Source organism: Balaenoptera ricei, chromosome 15 (genome assembly GCF_028023285.1).
Source record: "Balaenoptera ricei isolate mBalRic1 chromosome 15, mBalRic1.hap2, whole genome shotgun sequence".
Classification (NCBI taxonomy): domain Eukaryota; kingdom Metazoa; phylum Chordata; class Mammalia; order Artiodactyla; family Balaenopteridae; genus Balaenoptera; species Balaenoptera ricei.
Window position 1 is genome coordinate 8,122,882 of NC_082653.1, and position 21,814 is coordinate 8,144,695.

Genomic DNA, 21,814 nt, shown 5'->3' on the forward strand with positions numbered 1-21,814 from the left:
GTTCAACATGCCTCACTTGCCTCAGCACCATCTGGACTCTCAAACCAAGATCTATATGTGAAATACATATGCTTAGATGTAATATATGCTACACATATTTAAAGAAAATGTATACATATGTTTTAGTATATGACAAAGTTTTAGTTGTGAAGTGAGTAAAAGTGGACAGATGTAGGACCGGATCTTTCTGTAGTGCTTTTACCATCTCTAAGTGGCAACTGAAATAGACATAGTAGATCAACAACATGACACATGTTAACTGTTAAATTTTCTTATAATAAAAATTGCACATATATTCTAAATGATAATATAGAAACGTAAACGATTGCTTAACTGATTTTAATAACATGACATAAAGCCCCTACACTTGATATAATTGTTATGCAAAATACATAGATGAATACTGTCTTCTTTTAAAAATATAAAATAAATAAGCAAGACATGTGAAAATAGGCAAGTTTCCATTAAATAAATGAAAATTTTAAAAAAAGTTTTGCTTTCCATATCATTTGAAGAAGGGAAATTATCATTTTAAACAATATTCAAGTTTATTAAACAAATTAAAAAAAGTATTATAAAATGTTTAACTTTCATCAGCTTCAAGGTTTATGTTGCTCCCAAATTTTGCATATAACTGAACTTTCAAATCTGCTAACACCCGCTGAATTGATTCCACTCTGGATTCTAAGGCATCAATTTCTTCTTGCAAATTTTTCTGGAAAAAAAAAATTAGTTTAAATTAATTCTATTCAATTGGATGATTTCTGAGCATCTGTGGATGAAATAATATTTGGGAAGAATTTTAGGTCAAAAACTTTCTAAACTTGGACAGGCAGCTAAATAACACTGATAATTAAATCTAAACCAAAAGTCTGAATGTGGGCCATTTTTCATTCATGATCTATATTTGCTTATTATAGAATAAATCAAGCTTTTCTCAGTTTTGGTTGACTTAAAAAAACAGAATAAAATAAAAGAAAATTAATTCCTAAATTATCATATCCTAATAAAGAAAGAATGACATTCAAACATTTAGGGTAAACAGTTCACCACGGGCCTGGCTTCTGACACAACCTTTTCCAACTTCCCACAAAAATAACTATGGAACTAGAGGAAATGATAAAAATTCACACACTCACCAATAATTAAAAGTAACAACTTATCGTCAAAACCTGGCAGAAATTTCCCTAACTACAAGGCCCCTGGAGTTAGACTTTGAAAGAGCAGTAATGAGAGCCTCATTTATGAAAGAGCAGCTTTGCCACAAAATGCATGGAATGTCAGAAATTCCTTCCTGGCCAGGATCAAAAGGATTTTTCCTAAACATGACAAAGAAAAAAATGGAATCACACAAATAATATATGTACCCATTAATATCAGGAACAAAAGAAGAATGCCTAGTATTGACAACATTATTATTTTAGAAATCTGGCCAGTGGTTCTCAAAGGGTGGCCCCCAGATCACCTGGAAGCTTGTGAGAAATATGAATTCCAGGGCTCCACTCCAGGCCTCCTGAATTAGAAATTATTGGGGTTGCGCTCAATGATCTGAATTTATAACAAGCCCAAATGTTGTCAATGAATCCATACTCTCACCCAGGAATTACACTTCTCTGATTATTTCCTTAAAAGAACTTCCTACATGTGAACAAAGATTTAGGTTTAAGAATGCTCACCACAACACTCCTATAGGAAAACAGCGAAAACAAATTAATGTAACAACAGGAGGACAGTGGGCTGAACCAATGTCCACCAACATGACATTAAACAGTCATCAAAATTGATGTTTTTAAAGCACGTGTAGCTGGCCTAGAACAGGCTCCCAGTGAAGATCTGCTGGATAAATGAACATTAAATGGAACAAGATAATACCCAACTAGGACATTAAGTGACCAAAACGTGAAGCAAAAATACACAGAGAAAGAGGAGGAGAGAACATAAAAGAAATACATGAAAATGTTTATTATGGATGATTATCTCTGGGTAGTGGGATTACAGGTGACTTTTCTACTTTATAATATTCTGCACTTTCTAAATACTATTAACTTAGAACACAGGTTCTGGAGTCAAAGATCATTCCCTTTGTCACTTCGAGGAAGTCCCATAACCTCTCTAAGCCTCTATTCTTCTTTAACTCTCAACTGGGATTCCCAGTATTATCCCAGAGTCATCGTTAGGATTAAACAAAATCATGCTTACAAAACATTCAGAGCAGGCCTGGGACATTGTAAGAATGCATGAGATATTAGCTATCATCCCTTATTTTCCCTACACCTATAATTACACATTCTTTATAATGACATAACTCCTAATTTAAGACTTAGATAGACTTCATCACCCAGGGAGAGACTCCAACATACCTTTGCTTCTTCTAACATTTCTTGTGTTTCTTCTTGAGAATGGCTAATGAAAACATCGCCAATCTGATAAGGTACCATTAAGCAGTCGTCGTCTGCAAGCATGATGTCCTCACAAGCATCTTCTAAATTCTGGAGTTGTTTCTGTAAATACAAAAGTGAACGGCAATGAAGAATGTATTCAAAATTCCCTAATAGAGGCTAAAAGCCAATTTTAATTTGGGGACCTCAACTCTTTGAGGGACTCTTTCACACAGGTATCATCACATTAAAATAAGTTTCTTACATTTTTAGATAGCATTTCATAAGGAAGCACGTAGCTCACTAACACACTGTCCTCTAGATAGTTCCAGATTGCTATAAGCCCCCTGTGGTGGACAGTGGAGGTATCCATGGCCACTCAAAATGTCTCCTACTTTGTTTCCCACCTTGTGACTTCCGCCTTCCTATAGTAGAATAAAAACACGAACACAAACACAAACCTGCATTTCTCAGCTTTGCTTGATGATAGGATGAAAGCAAATAATAACATAAATTCCACTAATCAGAGACACCTGAACTGGACTTCAACCCAGGAGAGCTGCATGAGAAGAGGCTGGGCACAAGCCTCTGACACACAGGCTTGGGCACGGCGGCAGCCCAGTGTTCCGAGGACCGAGGGGCAGCGTCCCCATGGTGGAGGGGGCAGCTGGCTCTGGGATCAGTGGCGACAACAGCAGCTCCATCACCAGCCAAGTCTCTGGTTCTGGGACCTGCTCCTGGACCCTCAGCCGAGGGCCACACCCCTCAACAATCTGTACGCTATCTCACCTCCCTTAACCAACGTCTTCCTTCTTTAACTAGAGTGTATTTTGTCATCTACAACAAAGAGCCCAGACAGATATAATCACATATTACTGAATTTAGTTTTAAAAAGCTATAGCATGAAGAACTTTTATTTTTCTTAAATAAGATCCGTATTTTCAATACCTTTTTTACTTCTATTTCTTCCTTCAGCTCTGTGATTCTACTTGTATTCCGTGCAAATTTGTTTATCTTTTGTTGATCTTCAAAAGTAACGTTGACATCTTCTGCAGCCTGAAAAAACATATACATTTTTTTGTAGAATTAATTTTAATGGAGAAGTTATAGGTTAGCTTTTAATATAACTCTGAAATAGCCCAATAAACTACTTGCCCTCAGAGTCCAGAATCACGAGAGGTACAGAATATCACAAACACAGGCCTTACTAAGTTTCTGCTCCACAAGCTTAAGATTTGTTCATAAATCTATAACCTCTTCTGATATGCTATGGAGTAATGCCTAACGTGCAAAAACATTTCAAATATAAATAACAATTAAGAATAAGTCCTGAATCGACACAGAGCAAAACTGCACTACCTTTAAAACTATTCTCCACCAGCCTCCACAGACTGCTGAGGGTTGTACCAGAAAATCAGAAACAGGGAAGAAATCTTGAGAGGAACTACTCTCCAGGGACTGCAGGCTTTGTAATAAGGAAGTGACAAGAACAGGAGTGTACCCATTTCTGGAGATAAATATAACTCAATTCAAACTTTTGAGCTGTATGGCACAAAATAAAAACCCATGGGAAAAAAAAAAAAGAATAAGTCCTGAATCAAGTCAGTCAACTTTTGGCCTAGAGCAGAATTTTTTAAGATAGCCCAGGGAACAAAAGTGATGTGATAATTTTGGTAAATGCCTCAGACTAGTTTATTCTCTCAGAGTTAAAACTTGCTTAAGTTTATTGAGGCTATCAGAAGTCTGTTTCTATAATTTTTAATGTAACTGATATACTGGCTTGAGGGTCACTATGCATTTCAGTGACTATATTCCACACACACACATTAAAAATTATGTTTAATGCAGAACTTGTTTATGTGTCTTAATTATGAATAAGGTGTAATTCACTGTAAAATGATAAAAATTGAATATTTTTAAACTATGTGATTAAATTTGTAAATAAAATTAGACTACTTAGACAACAAAGTATCTATGAAACCATAGATATGATATAAATAACAGCTAACATTTACTGAGCATTTATTATGTGCCAAGAACTTTCTAAGTACTTTATTATCTCTGCTAATCCTCCAATCAGTCTTATTAAGTAGGAACATTAGTACCACTGTTCTACCGATGGAGAAAGCATGGCACAGAGAGGTTAAATAATTTGCCCAAAGCCACATAGCAGGTAAGTGGTAAAGCTCGGTTTCAACCCAGGTAATCTGGCTCCAGAGTCCGGACAGGTCCATGAGCTCTTGCAAATTAAAGGCAGAAGTGTGTGTGTGTGTGTATGTGTGTGTGTGTGCGCACACGTGCGCACGTGTGTTTATACACACAATCATGCATATCTAGAAGAGGAACAGGAAGTCCTTGGTTTTAATCAGATTCTCAAAGGGGGACCATTTTTTTTTTTTGGTTCCTTCCCCTTTTCATTTTTTTTTAAATTTTATATTGGAATATAGTTGATTAACAAGGGACCATATATTTTTTAAACATTTTTTTTAAATAACAGACTTCCTTAGAGTTTCCCCTCATTTATAAAAGAGGAACAAGGGCACTTGATGATAATTTAAAGCAGGAAAGAGATAGACAGATATAGCTTCAACAAGGACTATTTAGGGCTCTTTTGCCAATAACAGTAATGGTTCACAATAACCACACCCCATCCTTTCACCCGTTCTCTCATGACAATTGACTTTTATTTCCTTTATTTGAGGCAACCTGTTGTCTCAAGCAGTATGGAGCTTGGTGATCAGAATATAAATGCAGACACCGAGAATTCAGCCTTCCTCTGACCCAGGCTCTCATCACCCAATAAACACGCATCAGCCCCATCATCAGACACCCAGCAGATGTCATGAAAAAAAATCCTTTACAGTGGGATATACGTATAGCTTTGAATGTTCACCCTGGTGCATAATTTTTACATATATGGAAGTTGGAAAACACTGAGCTATGCTACAGAAGCCAAAGCAAAGTCCATATGCAGATATGTTGGCATTCAAGTCATTTGCCTGCACAAGAAGTCTCAACTCTCTAAGCCAACAGGGAACAGAGACTTCTAGAGTTCCTGCTCCTGCAGAATTTAAATATTGAGTCCTTGAAAGCCTGAATATGTATTTATAGATGCACTTGTCATGGTGAGGCTTTATCGGGGTAATCCCCATGAAAGCACCCAGCACAGGGCTGTGTGAAACACAACTGAGCCTTAATCCATTGTTTCTGAATTTGAATCTAAATCATGTTCCATCAGACTCACCGACACAGGGTTTCTGAAAAGTTGTGGAGAGTCTGGCCACCTGCCTTCTATCTTTCCAAAGCAGGCGTTTCCTGCTGTAGCCTCACCAAACGGCAGCCCCCAGCGCACGCTGCACCCTGGAGTTCATTTCCTTAATGGTGGTTCTCTCCCTGGGGTTAAGGGCTCAAGTCGGGGTGTGAGGCAAACACAAGCGCTGGTTAAACCGCGTGCCACCCAGGGGAGGGCTGTTTACTGTGGAAAGTGAGAAGTCAGCACCCTCCCTGATTACAGCGGTGGCTTCCGTTTTAATCTCACTGATCTAGAACACTCCTATGTTGCTGGAAGCTCCATTTGGCAGGGAGGGAGTAATTCTAAACTGGGAGTGCACCGACTGTCAGAGGTCCATTTACCCCTGAAACTATGCAAAACGCTGTGTATTATATGTGCATTCTTCTGGAAAGGTCTTCATGGCTTTCATGAGATTCTTAAAGGGACCCACGCCCCCGAAGGTTAGGAGAGAAGCCAGATGTAGTTAGTACCGCTCACGAAGCCAAAGTAACTCAAGGAGGAAGGAGTTACTTAGTAGTACCAGAGTGGTGGAAACAGTAAGAGTGGATTAAATCCAAGCAAGCAGGAACCTTAGGCAAATTGCTCAGTTCTCTGGAGCCACCGCAGGTTTGTCATCTGTAAAACGGGGAAGCTATTCTCACCTTGCAGAGGGGATAAAACGAGAACCTAGCATAGGGCCTGGAGATGGAGTCGCCTTTCAATAAACGACAGCTAAGTGCTTTATTTCCTGAATAACGTTTACCAAAAATCATTACAAAGAAGAACAGACCCAGACCCAGAGGAAAATTCTGCTAGGCTTAAGAGAAATATGATCGCCCAAGATTCAAGGTGAAAGTTAAAATTCCCTGCACTGTGATTGCACCCTTATCTGGAGCATCAGCCCCTCACGGGACCCCGGGAGGAAAGCGACCCACCCTCAGTCATGCCCACGCTGACTCTGGGTTTCACCAGCACCATCTGGACCCACAGCAGGGTCCCTCAGGTTCTAAAAACCTAGGAGGAGGTTCCGGCCAATTGTAGTCTGCTTCTATTTTTGTTTTTTAAAGGTTATCTACCCAGTTTCTACAATATAAAACTTTGCTTTGTATTTTTATTCACCTTCCCTGTGAACAGTCATTCATTTAATAATTACTTAGTGTTTCGTATGTACGAGGCACTGTGAAAGGAGGGTATTCATGAGTCCTCGCCTCAAGAATACTGGCACGCTTATATTCTAGTGGAAGAGGTGTGCAAAAAGCAAGGGTTTCGGCTAGATGGTGATACATGTGACAGTGAAAGCAAAATAGTGTAGGGGGTGGAAGTGTTGAGGGGTTGGGGAGTGAAGGGAAGGTCAAAGGTGGCTTCTCTGAGGAAGAGACAGTTGTACTCAGGACGATAAACAGAAATTGGACTGTAGTACCTTTCATGGCCAAGAACCAGGTCTGAGAAAGCAGAACTCTGGAGATGACAGGACTGAAGCATCTCATCTTAACTTCTCACCAGAAAAAGTCATGACCCACTGGGAGGTAATGGGTTACAAAGCACTCCAGACTGCAAACAATTTTTCTTAAACTCCGAGGGCTATCCTGTGATATTTCACTCTCACACATCGGCATGCCTCTGTTTTCTCTTACAGTCGGCAGAGAAAAGAGGCACATGTCGCTAACCTATCAGAAATTGTCCACAGCACTGGAAACCCCTACAGGAAGATGTTGCATCTATGATAGTCTTATTAAGATAAAGAAGAAAATCTTATGTTTTGGCCGCCACCTACCCCTCTATAAGTTATTTTACCACCATGGTTCAACCTGCCCTCCACCCCGATTCTCTGTCATCTTGGCCATCCTTTTATTAAATGCATGCTGGGCCTTTGCAGGAGGTACTCCAACTTTCTTTTCTGCTCCTCATGGAATCCTACAGATCACACCTTCTCAGGAAAGCCTCCCCTGACCTCAAAGCAGACCTTATTCCGGCCCTCATTTCACAAGCCCCTTTCTTTCATAGTTCTTATCGGAGCTGCAAATTTTACAGTTTTCTGTGTGACTACTGATTAACGCCTGCCTCTCCCCAAGAGCGTAAGTTCTACAGTGCTATAAGGACAAGGGGATAAAAACTTCGTTATTGTTCACCATTCTTATGTCCATCACCTAAAACTGAAACTGCGCCGTAGACCATGCTCAAAAAGTTTGTTAAATGAATGAAAGGAAAAAATGTTGGTGATCAAGAATTTTGCGATCAAGCCCAGGGTTCAAACCATTCTTCCACCATTTCCTCAACGTCTACTTCATCTCTCTGTACTTTAGTTTCTACATCTGTCGAATGAGTGTGAACCACAACTAGTATCTTCCATGGAGTGAAAGGCCATACCTGACAGAGGGCCCAATATAAAAACAAAACAGAGGCCAAGTGACTCTCACGTAGTTCCTGTCTGAATCATCATGGCCCTAAACCCTACTCTGGTACCTGATTAAGAATTTGTGGATGACAGACCAGTAGGATGAGCAACTCACCCCGGTTTGCCTGGGGCTTTTCCCAGTGTTAGCACTCCCTCCATCTCAGGCAAACCTGGAGGGATTGGTCACCCTACAGCAAGAGCAGGTGGCTTAGACTGTGAGGTGCCCTTGAGCAGGAAAGCAACGGAAGCACATTCCCATGTGGTCTTAGAAGTGGAATGAAAGGAAACACACACGAGACCTACAGAGCAAATCCCTTCAGCCAGGGGACTCTCATCAGACAGCATGGAAGTTAAAAACACAGGCTCTGGAGGCAGAACATCCATGTTTATTTATCTATATCCTAATTTTGCCTCTGTGCTTCAGTTTCCTCATCTGTAAAATAAGGTGAAACACAGCATCACCCTTAAAGGAGTGTAAGGTTAAAATAAACAATGTATACAATGTGCTTAAAACGGTGCCCAGCACACAGTAAAGCCTCAATAAATATCAGATGTTATTATTTCCTTGCCCCTCTCCATTTTATTTTCTTTCTATCTAGATTTCTTTAAGCATCTGGGTAGACTTAACGAATTATAAGCCCTGAAGAGGCGTTCTGCTTGTTCAGTAGGATAAAAGGTGGGCTTTGGGAAAAACAAAATAAAACCTGAGTTTGCACTCCACCTCTGCTTATTAGCTGAGTCACTTTGAAGCCGCTCACCGCTCTAAGTTTCTCCGTCTGTAAAGTGGGGGGAAAACGTGCCCTTGCTAAATTGCTGGAAGGATCCGACATAATAATAAACGGACGGCTTCTGGGCCCCGGCCCATCGTCTATCCTCAATAACAGATGGTTTTAGCCTGGAGGGCGCAGGGGCACCGAGTGTAGAGTTGAGTGGCTCAGGGGCCAGATAATCCGGGGATGCGGGTTCCTGCTCTGCTCCTTACAGCTGAGTGACCTTGGGCAGGTGACTCCACCTCTCTGGGCCTCAGCTTCCTTGCCTGCAAAGAAGGGTACCAGAGCGCCCACCCTTGTGAACTTGTAAGGGTTAAACGTGACGACCCAGGTAAAGCACCTGCGTTATGGCCAACCTTAGTCAACTGGACCCTTAGGCTTCCCACACCCCAAGGACATGCTCTGGGCAGCGGGATCCTCGGACTCTCCAGGATCATCCTCAGCACCGCCAGAGGCGACCCAGAGTCCTCTAAGGGTCCCAGCCGGGGTGCCCCCACGGCCAGCCGGGGGCCCAGAAAGACCCCAAGACGCCGGGCGCGGGCAGGCCTCGCCCCGGGGCCGCCCTCAGGGTCGGGAGTCTCGGCCCCGATCCCTGCGCCGGGCTTCAGAGCTGCGCGCCCCCGGCACCCCGCGGCCGGCCCCCCGCGGCCGACCCCCGCCCGCCGGCCGAGCATCCCGCACCCCGGGCGCCCCACTCACCGCCTTCTTCATGGTGGCCGCCATCTTGGGACTGGACTACGGCCCGAGGCGGGGGAGGGCTGCTAAGGTGTGCCTCGGCCCCGCGCCCTCCCTCGCTTCCCGACGACGCAGGACTCCCTCCAAACACAAAGTGGTCTCTACTTTCCCTCCGACTGGATCTTCGATCAGTGATTCCTAAGGTCTGGGACTCGGGGAGGACATGTAACCTGGAAGGACTTGGTACGTGCCTATTAAAGGGACAGGCGACTCCCTGTGGGCCGACAGAAACTGGCGTGTGTGTGGCGAGCGGCCGCAGCTCCAGCAGCGGGCAGCAGGGGGCGCTCAGCGCGGCGGGGCCGCGAGCGGGCGGAAGGGCCGTTCCTTTCCACCCATCCCACGAACCGTGTAAGAAATCCACCTCCCTAAAAAAAGAGCTAAGAACGAATGACCTTGGCAACAGCATGAGAGATGTATGTCCCTGATAATTCAGATGATAAAAAGGAGGAAGTACTCCTAGTAGATAATTTTTTTCAACAATATTATTCAGCAATTACTGTATACTCTGACGCATGTGCCTCCCAATTCTTAAATTCTTTTGGTCTCAGGATCCCTTTACACTCTTAAAAAATTTTGAGGACCCTGAAGAATTTCTGTCGTATATTCTTCAACATTTATCATATTAGAAGTAGAATTTTTGAATGTATTTATTAACTTAAAATAATTTTAAAATCCATTTCATGTTATTGTAAGCAACATTTTAAAATTAAAGATAACCATATTTTCCAAGACCAAAAAAAAATATTAAGAAGAATGGCAGTTTTACGTTCTTGCATATCTCTGTAATGTCTGGCTTAATGGAAGTTTGGATTCTCATACCTGCTTCTGCGTTCAATCTCTTGCAATACGTTGTTTAATTGCTATATATGAAGAAAATCTGATCTCGCGTAGATATGTCGTTGGAAAAGGGAGGCCCTCGGGGATCCCCTGAATAGATCTCAGGGACCCCAGGGGTTTGAGAATTGCTCTGGACAAGTCTCCTTTCTCGAAGTCCCAATTTCCTCTTCGGGAAGTGAGGATAAGGGGGCCTTATAGCAAGCACACCCTGCCATCTCTGCCACAGCCCTTAGCCCCACGTGGCATGGCCTGCTCCGTCAGGGTTCCAGCTCCAGAATCCAAGCCCTTTGCATTAGGTCTTCCCTGTGCTCAGCTCATATGTGCTCAATATATATTTGTTGAACGACGATGTTTTTTTTCAGGGTTGGATCTTTTCACAGGATCTGGCCTAGAGTGGAATCTCCATCAATGACACTCATTCATTTAAAAGATCACTAACTAGCCAAATTTAAAGGTGCTGCAGAAACAGACAGTGGAGGGGGAGATAGAACACAAAAGGGCAAAATCATTACAAATGGTGCCAAGCACCTGACGGGGGAAACAAATGAGGTGCCGAGACAGAGAAGAACAGAAGCGGGTGGTCCCGAGGGGGTCTTTGGAGGTGGCCACTGAGTGAACAGAGAATGGGAGGAAGAGAGGAGAGGAGGGGTCTCTTATGGAGGAAGGAGGTTCCTGGGCTGGACCAGCAGGTCAAAGACGTTGTCTTCCTGTGTTCAGACTTCTTTAATAAAATACCACAGACCGGGTGGCTTATAAACAATAGAAATCTATCTCTCACAGTCCTGGAAGCTGGAAGTCTGAGATCTGGGCAACAGCATGGTCAGGTGCGGGCTGGTTCACAGCCAGCACCTTCTGGCTGGGTCCTCACACGGAGGAAGGGGTGAGGGAGCTCTCTGGTGTCTCTTTTGTAAGGGCACTAAATCCCTCTCGTGAAAGCTCCACCCTCCTGAACTCCACACCTCCCAAAGGGCCCACCTCCTAAGACATCACATTGGGCATTGGGATTTCAAGCTATGAATCTGGGGAGTGCGGAGGGACACAAACATTCAGACCAAAGCAGAAGTTACGGCTCCCAGCTGGATATGCTGTCGTTCTTGGCCTTCCCTTTATCATCACAAGATGGCTATTGCATCCTCAAGCGTCACGTCTTTATCCAAGAGGTGCACAGGCAGAGGGAAAAGGGGTCAGCACGTACCTTATGCACGTCAGCTTATGCTTCCTCTGAGTCGCTGTCCTGTGCTCTCTCACTCTTGCTTTCTCTCGCTCTCAAGGAGAAATGTATTTCCCAGAATCTCCTAGCCCCCTTGCCTTTATGTCTGTCTTACACCCACCTCAACCACTGGCAGAAGCTACAGGATTAATGATTACCTTGAACAATGAGGACTAACTCCTCGAGGCTGGAAATATGGCTGCCGAAAAAGAAAACTAGGCTGGGTTTCTGGAAACAAGGAAGGGGAAGAAGGAAGTAAGGGCTGTTGGATTGGCGGCCAACGGTGTCCTCTCCTTGGGAGTTCAGTCATCATATGGGGCTGTTCAAAGGGCTGGGTCAGCTAGGGGCTGGGCAGATAAGGAGAGCGTCATTGAACCTGGACAGATGGACGGTGGGCAGAACCGCCCCCAACCTTAGTGCTGAATTGGCTCCCTCTGCTTCGGAAGTCTTCCTTCTTGCTCCATTTCCCGCCATCCCTACCCCCTTGGCTCCCCAGCCCACAGTATCCTTTGAGCTAATCTCCTTTCCTGCAGGAAAACCAGTGCTGCACGTGCAAGTGGGGACTTTCAAGTCTTCTACTAAGCATCCTCTCATTCCGTAATATTGAGTGTTTCCAACATTTGCTTCTGTTTTTTTTCTCCAGCTTGAGCATGTGTCCGTACTTGTTTGGACTAACGAAAGAAAGAAGCCTGGGGTACAAATGAAAACAACGGGAGACTGCAGGTCAGGAAGGTAAAGCCCAATAAGCACTTGAAAATACTATCCCCAAGGGATGAATGAACACATTCCCTTATACCAGGTTGAAAACTGGCCACCCAGTGACTGGATGCAAGATATGGGTTGTTTTCGGTTGCTTTTTTTTTTTGACCCATACAGTATTTTTTTTAATTGAACCAACATTTGAAACTTAGGAGATTTCACTCAACAATGTTAGAGTTTTTATAGAAACAGACTCACAGACTTAGAGAACTTATGGTTACCAGGGGGGAAGGGTGGGGTGGAAGGGATAGATTGTGAGTTTGCGATTAACATGTACACACTGCTATATATACATATTTTTTTTTAATTTATTTTATTTATTTATTTATTTTTGGCCGCATTGGGTCTTTTGCTGCTGCGCGCGGGCTTTCTCTGGTTGCGGCGAGCGGGGGCTACTCTTCGTTGCGGTGCGTGGGCTTCTCATTGCAGTGGCTTCTCTTGTTGCGGAGCACAGGCTCTAGGTGCGCAGGCTTCAGTAGTTGCGGCACGTGGGCTCAGTAGTTGTGGCTCGCGGGCTCTAGAGCGCAGGCTCAGTAGTTGTGGTGCAGGGGCTCAGCTGCTCTGCGGCATGTGGGATCTTCCCTGACCAGGGCTCGAACCCATGTCCCCTGCATTGGCAGGTGGATTCTTAACCACTGGGCCACCAGGGAAGCCCCACACTGCTATCCTTAAAATGGATAACCAACAAGGACCTACTGTATAGCACAGGGAACTCTGCTCAATATTATATAACAACCTAAATGGGAAAAGAATTTGAAAAAGAATAGATACATGTATATGTATAAATGAATCACTCTGCTGTACACCTGAAACTATCACAACGCTGTTAATCAACTATACTCCAATATAAAATAGAAAGTTTAAAATAATAATAATAATAACAAATAGAGTTTTATTTTGCTCGAGCTTGTAAAAGCAGCGTCCCGGTGACCTTCAGCCCCCATTCCTGCGTGCCAGCAGCTGCTGGTGCTGATTGGACGTGGCCCATTTAGCTCACAGGCCCTCTCCAGGGTCCCCACAGGTCCCTACCTGCCTCATCTGTGTGCTTCCCTGTCAGGTCCTCCAGGCATATGAACTTGGCTATCCCCAGGCTTCTGGTCTAACAGATCTGAATGAGGGGGTTTGTGCGTGCCTTTGTTTGAGACCTGTCCCATGCTAGATGCTCTTGCAAAAAGAAAGCTGAATCCAACAAGGTGCTCTGCAGCAGGGAGCTTACAGTTGGCACACGTACATCGCCACAGATCAGAGCACCTGGGGCTGCAGCCCTGAGACCACGCTGAGGGTCCTGGGGAAGGAGAGCTTGTGTCTGGCTGGAGCAGCCAATGAAGCCTCTGGAACTGATCAATAAGGGCAGGTGCTAGGCAGTGGGGCTACAGCACTGAAAAAAATAGACAAAATGCCCTGTTATATGCGGCTTACATTCTAGTGATGGGAGACAGACCATGCTCAAAATATGTAAGTACGTTATACAGTATGTTAGAAGGTGTTATTAATGTGGTTTTAATAGCTATAACAAGAACACATAAAATAATAATAAAAGACTATGTAACTACCAGTATGAAAACTCCATGAGGAAGATACAAGGATAGAAACGGCAAGTATGTTGAGGGGGAAAAGCAAAAAACAAAAACCTCTATTTGAATTGACATGTAAGCTACAAAATTGTCCAGACACGTCCCAGCTTAATTTAGATTCTGTCACAAAGCGATAATGAGCTCATTTCATAGCCGTACGTGCATGAGTGCCCTCCAAAACCTGCAACATCCGTGCCAGGCTCCCGATTCTAAGACTTCAAAGGGAAGTCTTGATGGGATGAGCCTTCCACGGGGAGCCAAGAGGAGTGAGGGGCAAAGAGAAGCCAATCCCTATGATCGCGTGGTAATTTACTCATTGCCTGCAGGGGGCGCCCGAGGATCGTGGTAGCCTTCCCCAGACCTGAGTCACTCAAGTCCACCTTGGTAGTTTATGCCAAAACACCAACAGAACTAATTTTTTTCTTAATTTAAACAAATAATCTGTCTTTAAAATTTAGAATAAGTATATTTTAAAAGAGCATTTAAACATCTCTGACTTAAAGTGAAAACCAGTTTCACCTGCTAAAGGAGCAGATCTTAAGCAAATCTCCACTCTGGGAGACTCAGAAGAAATTCTTTCAGCTGAGATTTGATCCAAGCGTGGAGGGGAACTAGGGCCAGGGCTGCCTCGAGAGTGAGTGCCTCCTTAAATTCTCCACCTCTAGGCCTCTCGAATGCTTGGCCCTAATCCCTTGGGGAGGCAAGATGTCCCCTCCTCCCTGCCCCCCCGCTGTCGAGGGGGTGGCAGCAGCTCCCAAGGCCCACAGGGACCTGGCAGGAAATGTAAATTGAGTGAAGCCCATTAGCGAGGGACCACTCCATCCACGGGGACTCAAAGCCACTAGAAGTTCCCCTTTTTACCAGAAATATGGATTTTCTTTTTTTTTTTACACGAAGTCTCCTGATGTTGAACTCTTCACTCAAATCTCTTTTCAAATAAATTCTAAACTTCCATTTGTACCAACCAGATGGAGAGCTCAGGCCACCCACCCATTTGTGACCTCTGGTAAACCTCTCCAGGTGCACATCTTCTGGAATGTTCTTAGGACCAAATTTTCCATCCCTAAATGCATTTTCATGGATCAGGGACTCCATCTCTTACTGGAAAATGTCCTCCCTAGGCTGTCTGATTACTCTCTACTGAATTCACCTCCTTCCTGCTTTGTTCCATGATCATGAACTTCCTGTGTCCCTGCATGACTCTTGACACCCAAGGATGTCTTTAAATCTATCTTAAGATGTAATCCAACTCCTAAAGCCTTCCTTGGTTCTTGCTAACCTCTTCCATCTTTAAATTCTGCCCTTTTGGGAATTCCTTGGCAGTCCAGTGGTTAGGAGTCAGAGCTTTTAATGCCGAGGGCCTGGATTCGATCCCTCATCAGGGAACTAAAATCCCATATGCCATTCAGCGTGGCCAAGAAAAAAAAATAAAATTAAAATGTCACAATCTTGATTTTTTTAAAAAATAAATTAATAAAAAATAAATTCTGCACTTGTTACACGATTTGGTACTTTTCTAAGCTACAACCGTATATGCCTTACCTTCTCTATCTTGTACTTCTTTTGACTCTTCTTCTTGGGTAATATAGTCAGTTTGGACTTGGCTAAGCCATTTTGTAAATGCTTTTATCACTCCCCTGCTTGAAATTCTTCACTGCCTTCTCGTTGCTCTTAGTTTATAGTTTTCTTACCAGGGTCTAGCCTCCTCTCAGACTCATTTCATACTGTTTTTCCCTTCGCTCACTATTCTCCATCCCCTTGGGCCTCCGTTCTGTGAATGCTGCCTGGTCCCTTCTGCCTCAGAGCCTTTGCCCTTGCTAGTCCTGCCGCCTTCCGGGCCTTCTTTTCTGTTATTCACCTGGCTAAAGTCTACTCATCCTCAACACTCAACCTCTGTGTCACTCCATCAGGGAAGCTCTCCTTTAACACGTCTACCACCCAGAAAGAGCAGTATCTCCCATTTAAGCACCCTTGTAGCCCTCCCCAGCACATTTCGTTTTGAACTCTGTCTCCTCGTTATACTAGGAGCACCAAGGGAAACAAACCATGCTTGTTCCTTCATCTCTGTAATCACAACACCAACAGGGAAGTAGGTGCTTGACAAATATTAGCTAATGAATAAATAAATATGTGTATGAATGAGTGACTATGTATTTAGGAATTCATACAGTAATATATAATACAATACAGCTGTTGATGAATTAATTCAGTAACAATGTACAAAAGTCCATAGGGTATTTCCACTCACCTTTTTTTTTTGCTAGTATATCTAGTAAAACAACATACCTCACAAATTGTGATCATGTGGACTCATTGCCTGAATGGCTCTTTCCTCCAGGTGTGTTGTGACTCCAGAATCTGACATTTTTACTTTTCTCTTTGCAAACCCTCAGGAACTGTCCACATTCTCGTCTACACTCCACAAAGCAAGACTGCACAAAAGCAAGGAACACTCTCTGTCTTGGGGCCAAAATATAACCACCTCTCACTAGTTTGAATTCTCAACTTAGTTTTTACTGGAAAAAAAGCATTAACATTTTTCCAGAGCCCTCCAGTGCACTGGCTTAAGGCCTTTATAAAATAGGCCATGAACCAAACTGTTTATTTCAAGGGTACACGCTTATAGAGATTTTGATATTGAGAAAGGAGTCAGAACTTGTTATAAGGAGCAGTCACAGCATATCTTCAAATTAAAATATAAATTCCCTAGTGTGATTCATTCAACAAGGATTTGCCCAGAACCTGGGTTGCCCTTAGCATTGAGCCAGGCAACCTCTTCACACAGATGCTGCTCATAAAAGGATCTGTTTTGCAATGAAGTGGGCACCTTACGTATTTGTGACCATCTGGTAACTCTTGAATACGTTTCTCTCTATTTGGGGGAATTTCCAGGTCATGGGTGTCAACTCTCCATTCTAGAAGTCAGAACTCAATTTCCTAGTATTCCTTAAGCTAGGATGCACATCTGTGGATTTAGGTCCAGCCGATCAGACTCACCAGTGGGAGATTTTGCTCTAAGAGGACCAATGAGAAGAGGTGCCAGGTGCCTGGGGAACCCACTCCTGGTGATGAGGATAGTCCTGCAGAGGAAGCTGGGGCTCTCTGAAGCAGCAGGAAGACAGTCCTAGTAGAAGCCCTGGCCTTAGTGACTCAGGCTCGGAGGTGCTGAGATTGTAGCAGCCAGCAGTCCTGCAAGGTCATTTCAATGTCGTCCCTAGATGTTTGCCTCCACCGTGGATTCCTCTGCCCTTACAAAGAGTCTGTGTGCCTTCTGACCCCCTTTTCCAAATTCTCCATCTGCTGAATCTACTACAGGGGTTATGTTATTTGCCACAAAGAACCTAAAGAGATGTTATCTTTAAGAAAAGTTATTCCTTTGTTATTGTAAGTTCAGCCAAGACAATCATGAAGGGATGGAAAGACAAAAGCCTGTAATATTCTCTAGGCTGTTTTGCGGTGCTGCTGATGTGATAACTACACAGGTGAAATTCTATCTGAAAATAAAAAACTATTGGCGTACGCCAATTACAGTCAGGGACCTTGTGCTGACTTTTAAGGTTTTTTATCGTACATATCACACACTCAAGTAACCTGTAGGTTGCATTTGTGTTACACTGACACAGACTTTAACGAAGAGGCAAGGCTGAGGGGATGACAAAACCACACAAAGTCAACCGCAAGCCCCCAGACCAGCACACCACCCACCACTACCAAGTAATAATCAGCTATATGGGTTACATGTGTAAACGGAAAAAACAATCAAGAGAGAGAAGTAATACCTCAGCTGCTGCTTATAAAGCCTCGAAAGGCAGCATGACTAATCTCTTTGGAGAAACCTGGTTCGTTTTTGGCGATAAGCAAAGGATAAGATGGAGGATGTCAGGGCAAACATTCCTGTCAATCATTGATGTCTCTTTAGTCTTTCTTGGAGCAAAATACTTTCAGGCACTAAGGCTGAAGACAGGAACAAAAAAGCAGCCCCTGCCCTCATGCTCATACACGGCCACCAGGGAAGAGAGATGGTTGCTTAGAAATGCTTAGAAAGCAGCTTAAGAAAATGAATGAGCACTTTTATTGTTTGAAGAATAATTCTATTCCTGGCCACCTGTTCTGAGAAAATAAGTCTACAACCAGAAATAGACTCTTTGCACAAGAGTGGTATTAAAGCAGTTCGTTTATAAAAATGAAGCATTTGAACTACCCTGTGTTCAGCCTATAAGATACCCACAGTGACATGCATTTATCACAATGACAGTTTTGAAAAGTAGTGACATGGAAAACCATGCTGAAAACCAGGTAGGATGCAAAATTCCAATTCCAATTTTATTCTTAAAAACGTATCTTATAGATATAGGTAGATATACTTGGAAAAATATAGAAATGAAACCCATAAAAATGTTGCTATATAATAGTGATTTGATAACTAGGTGTCAGGGATTAAAGGTGACTTTACTTTGCATCTTTACAATTTTCTATATTTTCTAAATTTTTGAAAGTGAATGTGGATTACTCTTATATTCATGTAGAAATCAATATTAATATTAGCTGATACATAATAATGTAAGATGTAATGGTAAGTGATAAAAGCAAGCTATAAAATGGACATGATGATTCTGACTAGAATTTTAAAATCTACCCATAGGTAGAATACATAGGAAGAAATGTATAAAACTATTCTCAGTAGTTGTCACCAGGTGGTGACATGAAATGCAATTATTTTTTCTTATTTGTACTTTCTCAGGTTTCATTTAATGATTATGATCACTTTAATAATATTTGGGAAACTTCTTTTTAAAAGACATGACTGTGCTATTAACCTTCTCAATAAAGATAAAAAAGGTTAGGTAATTCCCACATTCCACCAATCACAGGACCTCAATCATCAGAAGCAAAGGATTTAAATCTAAATAGGTTCTCAGCATTATTGCCCTGAGTTTCTGAGAAGGAACAAGAAGTTTTCTGAGATATTAAACAGTTAACTACATTTTTTAAATTTTTCTGTAAATTTATCTTTAATGTGATGAGCACAAATCTCATAAAACATGATTGCTATAAGAAATTACAGGGACTTCCCTGGTGGCACAGTGGTTAAGAATCCGCCTGCCAATGCAGGGGACACGGATTCAAGCCCTGCTCCAGGAAGATCCCACATGCCACGGAGCAACTAAGCCCGTGCACCACAACTACTGAGCCTGTGCTCCAGAGCCCGCGAGCCACAACTACTGAGCCCGCATGCCACAACTACTGAAGCCCGCTCACCTAGAGCCCGTGGTCCACAACAAGAGAAGCCACCGGGGCTTCCCTGGTGGCGCAGTGGTTGAGAGTCTGCCTGCTAATGCAGGGGACACGGGTTCGAGCCCAGGTCTGGGAAGATCCCACATGCCGCAGAGCGGCTAGGCCCATGAGCCACAACTACTGAGCCTGCGCGTCTGGAGCCTGTGCTCCGCAACGAGAGAGGCTGCGACAGTGAGAGGCCTGTGCACCGCGATGAAGAGTGGACCCCGCTCGCTGGAACTGGAGAAAGCCCTCGCACAGAAACGAAGACCCAACACACCCAAAACTAACTAAATAAATAAATTTAAAAAAAAATGTTTAAAAAAAAAAAAAAAAAAAAAGAGAAGCCACCGTAGTGAGAAGCCTGCGCACCACAGTGAAGAGTAGCCCCCGCTCGCTGCAACTAGAGAAAGTCTGTGTGCAGCAACGAAGACCCAACGCAGCCATAAATAAATTTATTAAAAAAAAAAAAAGAAATTACATTTATTCACTTAATCTGTAAATATGTTTGCTATAAGAAATTATTTTGCCAACTTAACCTGTAACTAAATCTATGAACTTTTAATAATTAGCCCAATATTTAAAAGAAAGATGTAGAGATATAGATATAATAGATAACTCTTCTCTTGTTTGTAAGAACACTTCAGAGCAGCACTATTTATGATAGCTAAGACATGGAAGCAACCTAAGTGTCCATCAACAGACAAATGGATAAAGAAGATGTGATATATATATGCACAATGGAATATTACTCAGCCATGAAAAGAATGAAATTTTGCCATTTGCAATAACATGGATGGACCGGGAGGGTATTATGCTTAGTGAAATAAGTCAGAGAAAGACAAATATTATATGATATCACTTATATGCGGAATCTTAAAAAATGATGCAAATGAACTTATTTACAAAACAGAAACAGACTCACAGACATAGAAAACAAACTTATGGTTGCCAAAGGGGAAAGGTGGAGGGAGGGATAAATTAGGAGTATGGGATTAACAGATACACTACTGTACATACAAAATAGGTAAACAGCAAGGACTTACTGTATAGCACAGGGAACTGTCTTCAATATCTTGTAATAACCTATAATGGAAAAGAATCTGAAAAAGAATATATATTATTCTTTCTATATACTGAAGCACTTTGCTGTACACCTGAAACTAACATAATATTGTAGATCAACCATACTTCGTTAGAAAAAAAAAGAAAGCTTCAGACTCAGTCTTGTTTTCTCCAATACACTGCTCAGAATTAAGGGTGCCTCTAGCAGATTCAAATCCAAACACAGAACAAATACCATAATAATGTAGTTAAGAGTGAGTTGCTCTTGTGGATGTGCATGTAAATTAAAGCGGGTTCATTGAAGTGTCTTCACAGAAGTGAAGCTGAGGAATGGAGAGAGATGACACAGGGCCTGAGTTTGAAAAAGTGTTTCCCTGCTCAAACTGAGCTAAGCTATCTCTCCTCCTGAACATTTCGATGACATGAGTCAACAAGTTCATTATTTGCCTATGAAACTTTGGTTTAGCTTTCTGTGATTTCTAATCAAAAGAGTGTCCAATGATATATTCTGGCTACATCAGTGTCTTAACAGAGCCTGGGACAAGGGCTTGCTGCAGGGAGTCGATCTGGGGAGGTGGCCCTGAGGAGGTAGGAGCTGGGGCTCAGAAAATGTTAAAAGGCAAGGACGGGAAGCTTTTCCAAGGGCTGGTCACCAAGCTGGTTACCCTGTGGGTAACTGGAGATTATTCCTCTTGGGAACTCTGGAGAAATCGTGCACCATGTGTCTCAGAATTGTTCTCGCCATAGAGATGGCATTTATCCACCCATCCTTATTTGGTCAAGGGTTGTCCTGCGGTGTCAACTCCCTTGCACTTCCAGGATTGTTCTTACATCGTTAATGGCTGTGAGAGCTCCCTGTACCCTGTAGCCAACAGAAAAGCCCCAAGAGGTGAGGCAGAGCTGAGGTAAGATGCACCTGTGCAGAGCTCACTGTCAGCTCAATGGCCAGAGTAAAAAGACAGGTCAAGGAAAATACAACAAGGCATTAAAGATACCCAACACCACTAATACCAGTTATCAGCAGGACACATTGGTCCTCTAAGATTGGACTCTACCATTTTTTACGAGCCCAGAAAAAAACAGGGCTGAATCCAGTGGATGGAGCCCAACCAGGATTAAATATTGATGTCTCCCACCACTATTACGTAAGACTATTAAATAATTCCCTTTGGGAAGTTTCCCAAAGTCTTAGGGAATTGTTTGATCTTAGGGATCAAAGTCTTAGAGAATCGTTCTGTTGCAGAACTGAGTCAGACCAGGTGTGTGTGCGTACAAGTGGGCTTTCCCCTGAAATGAATGGATGGCCTCACTGCCGTTCCTCGCTGGAAGAGATGGTCCTGGATCTGACAAATGAGAGCGAGGGAGGTCGGCTTCAGATCAGGTGAAGAAAAACCTTATTTTTCTCACCTTGACCCAGAATTTAAGGAGATGAGGGAAGCAGGAGTGATCCTGGCCTTCCTCACTCCCTCATTCATTCACCACATACTTACTGAATGTTACCAGGACGCACCACCTCATTTGCAGCGCTCAGTGCAAAACGAAAATG

At 42.9% G+C, this 21,814-nt stretch overlaps 1 protein-coding gene across 3 annotated transcripts; it reads right to left on the reverse strand.

The window, feature by feature from the left end:
• Positions 1–364: 364 nt before the first annotated feature.
• Positions 365–9,737, reverse strand: PFDN4 (prefoldin subunit 4). Of its 3 annotated transcripts, none has more exons than XM_059896887.1 (4): positions 9,514–9,737; positions 3,327–3,434; positions 2,361–2,501; positions 365–715 (listed from the first exon to the last, which is right to left on the reverse strand). In XM_059896887.1, the coding sequence occupies exons 1-4, from the start codon at positions 9,535–9,537 to the stop codon at positions 584–586; spliced, it is 405 nt and encodes a 134-aa protein (XP_059752870.1). In that variant the 5' UTR covers positions 9,538–9,737; the 3' UTR covers positions 365–583. The 3 variants fall into 3 exon arrangements, with proteins under 3 accessions (XP_059752870.1, XP_059752869.1, XP_059752868.1); XM_059896886.1 differs by lacking the exon at positions 9,514–9,737 and adding an exon at positions 8,803–9,058; XM_059896885.1 differs by lacking the exon at positions 9,514–9,737 and adding an exon at positions 8,348–8,472.
• Between the last annotated feature and the right edge of the window lie 12,077 nt (positions 9,738–21,814).

What these genes read in the sequence shown, in the direction of transcription:
- PFDN4 (XM_059896885.1), bottom strand. Translation starts at nt 8,428, where the DNA reads ATGGATGTTCTGCCTCCAGAGCCTGTGTTTTTAACTTCCATGCTGTCT. An exon ending in AAGAAATAGAAGTAAAAAAG is followed by an intron (nt 2,502 to 3,326) that starts GTATTGAAAATA and finishes TTGTATTTACAG; the next exon opens with AAACAACTCCAGAATTTAGA. An exon ending in AAATGTTAGAAGAAGCAAAG is followed by an intron (nt 716 to 2,360) that starts GTATGTTGGAGT and finishes TTTTTTTTCCAG; the next exon opens with AAAAATTTGCAAGAAGAAAT.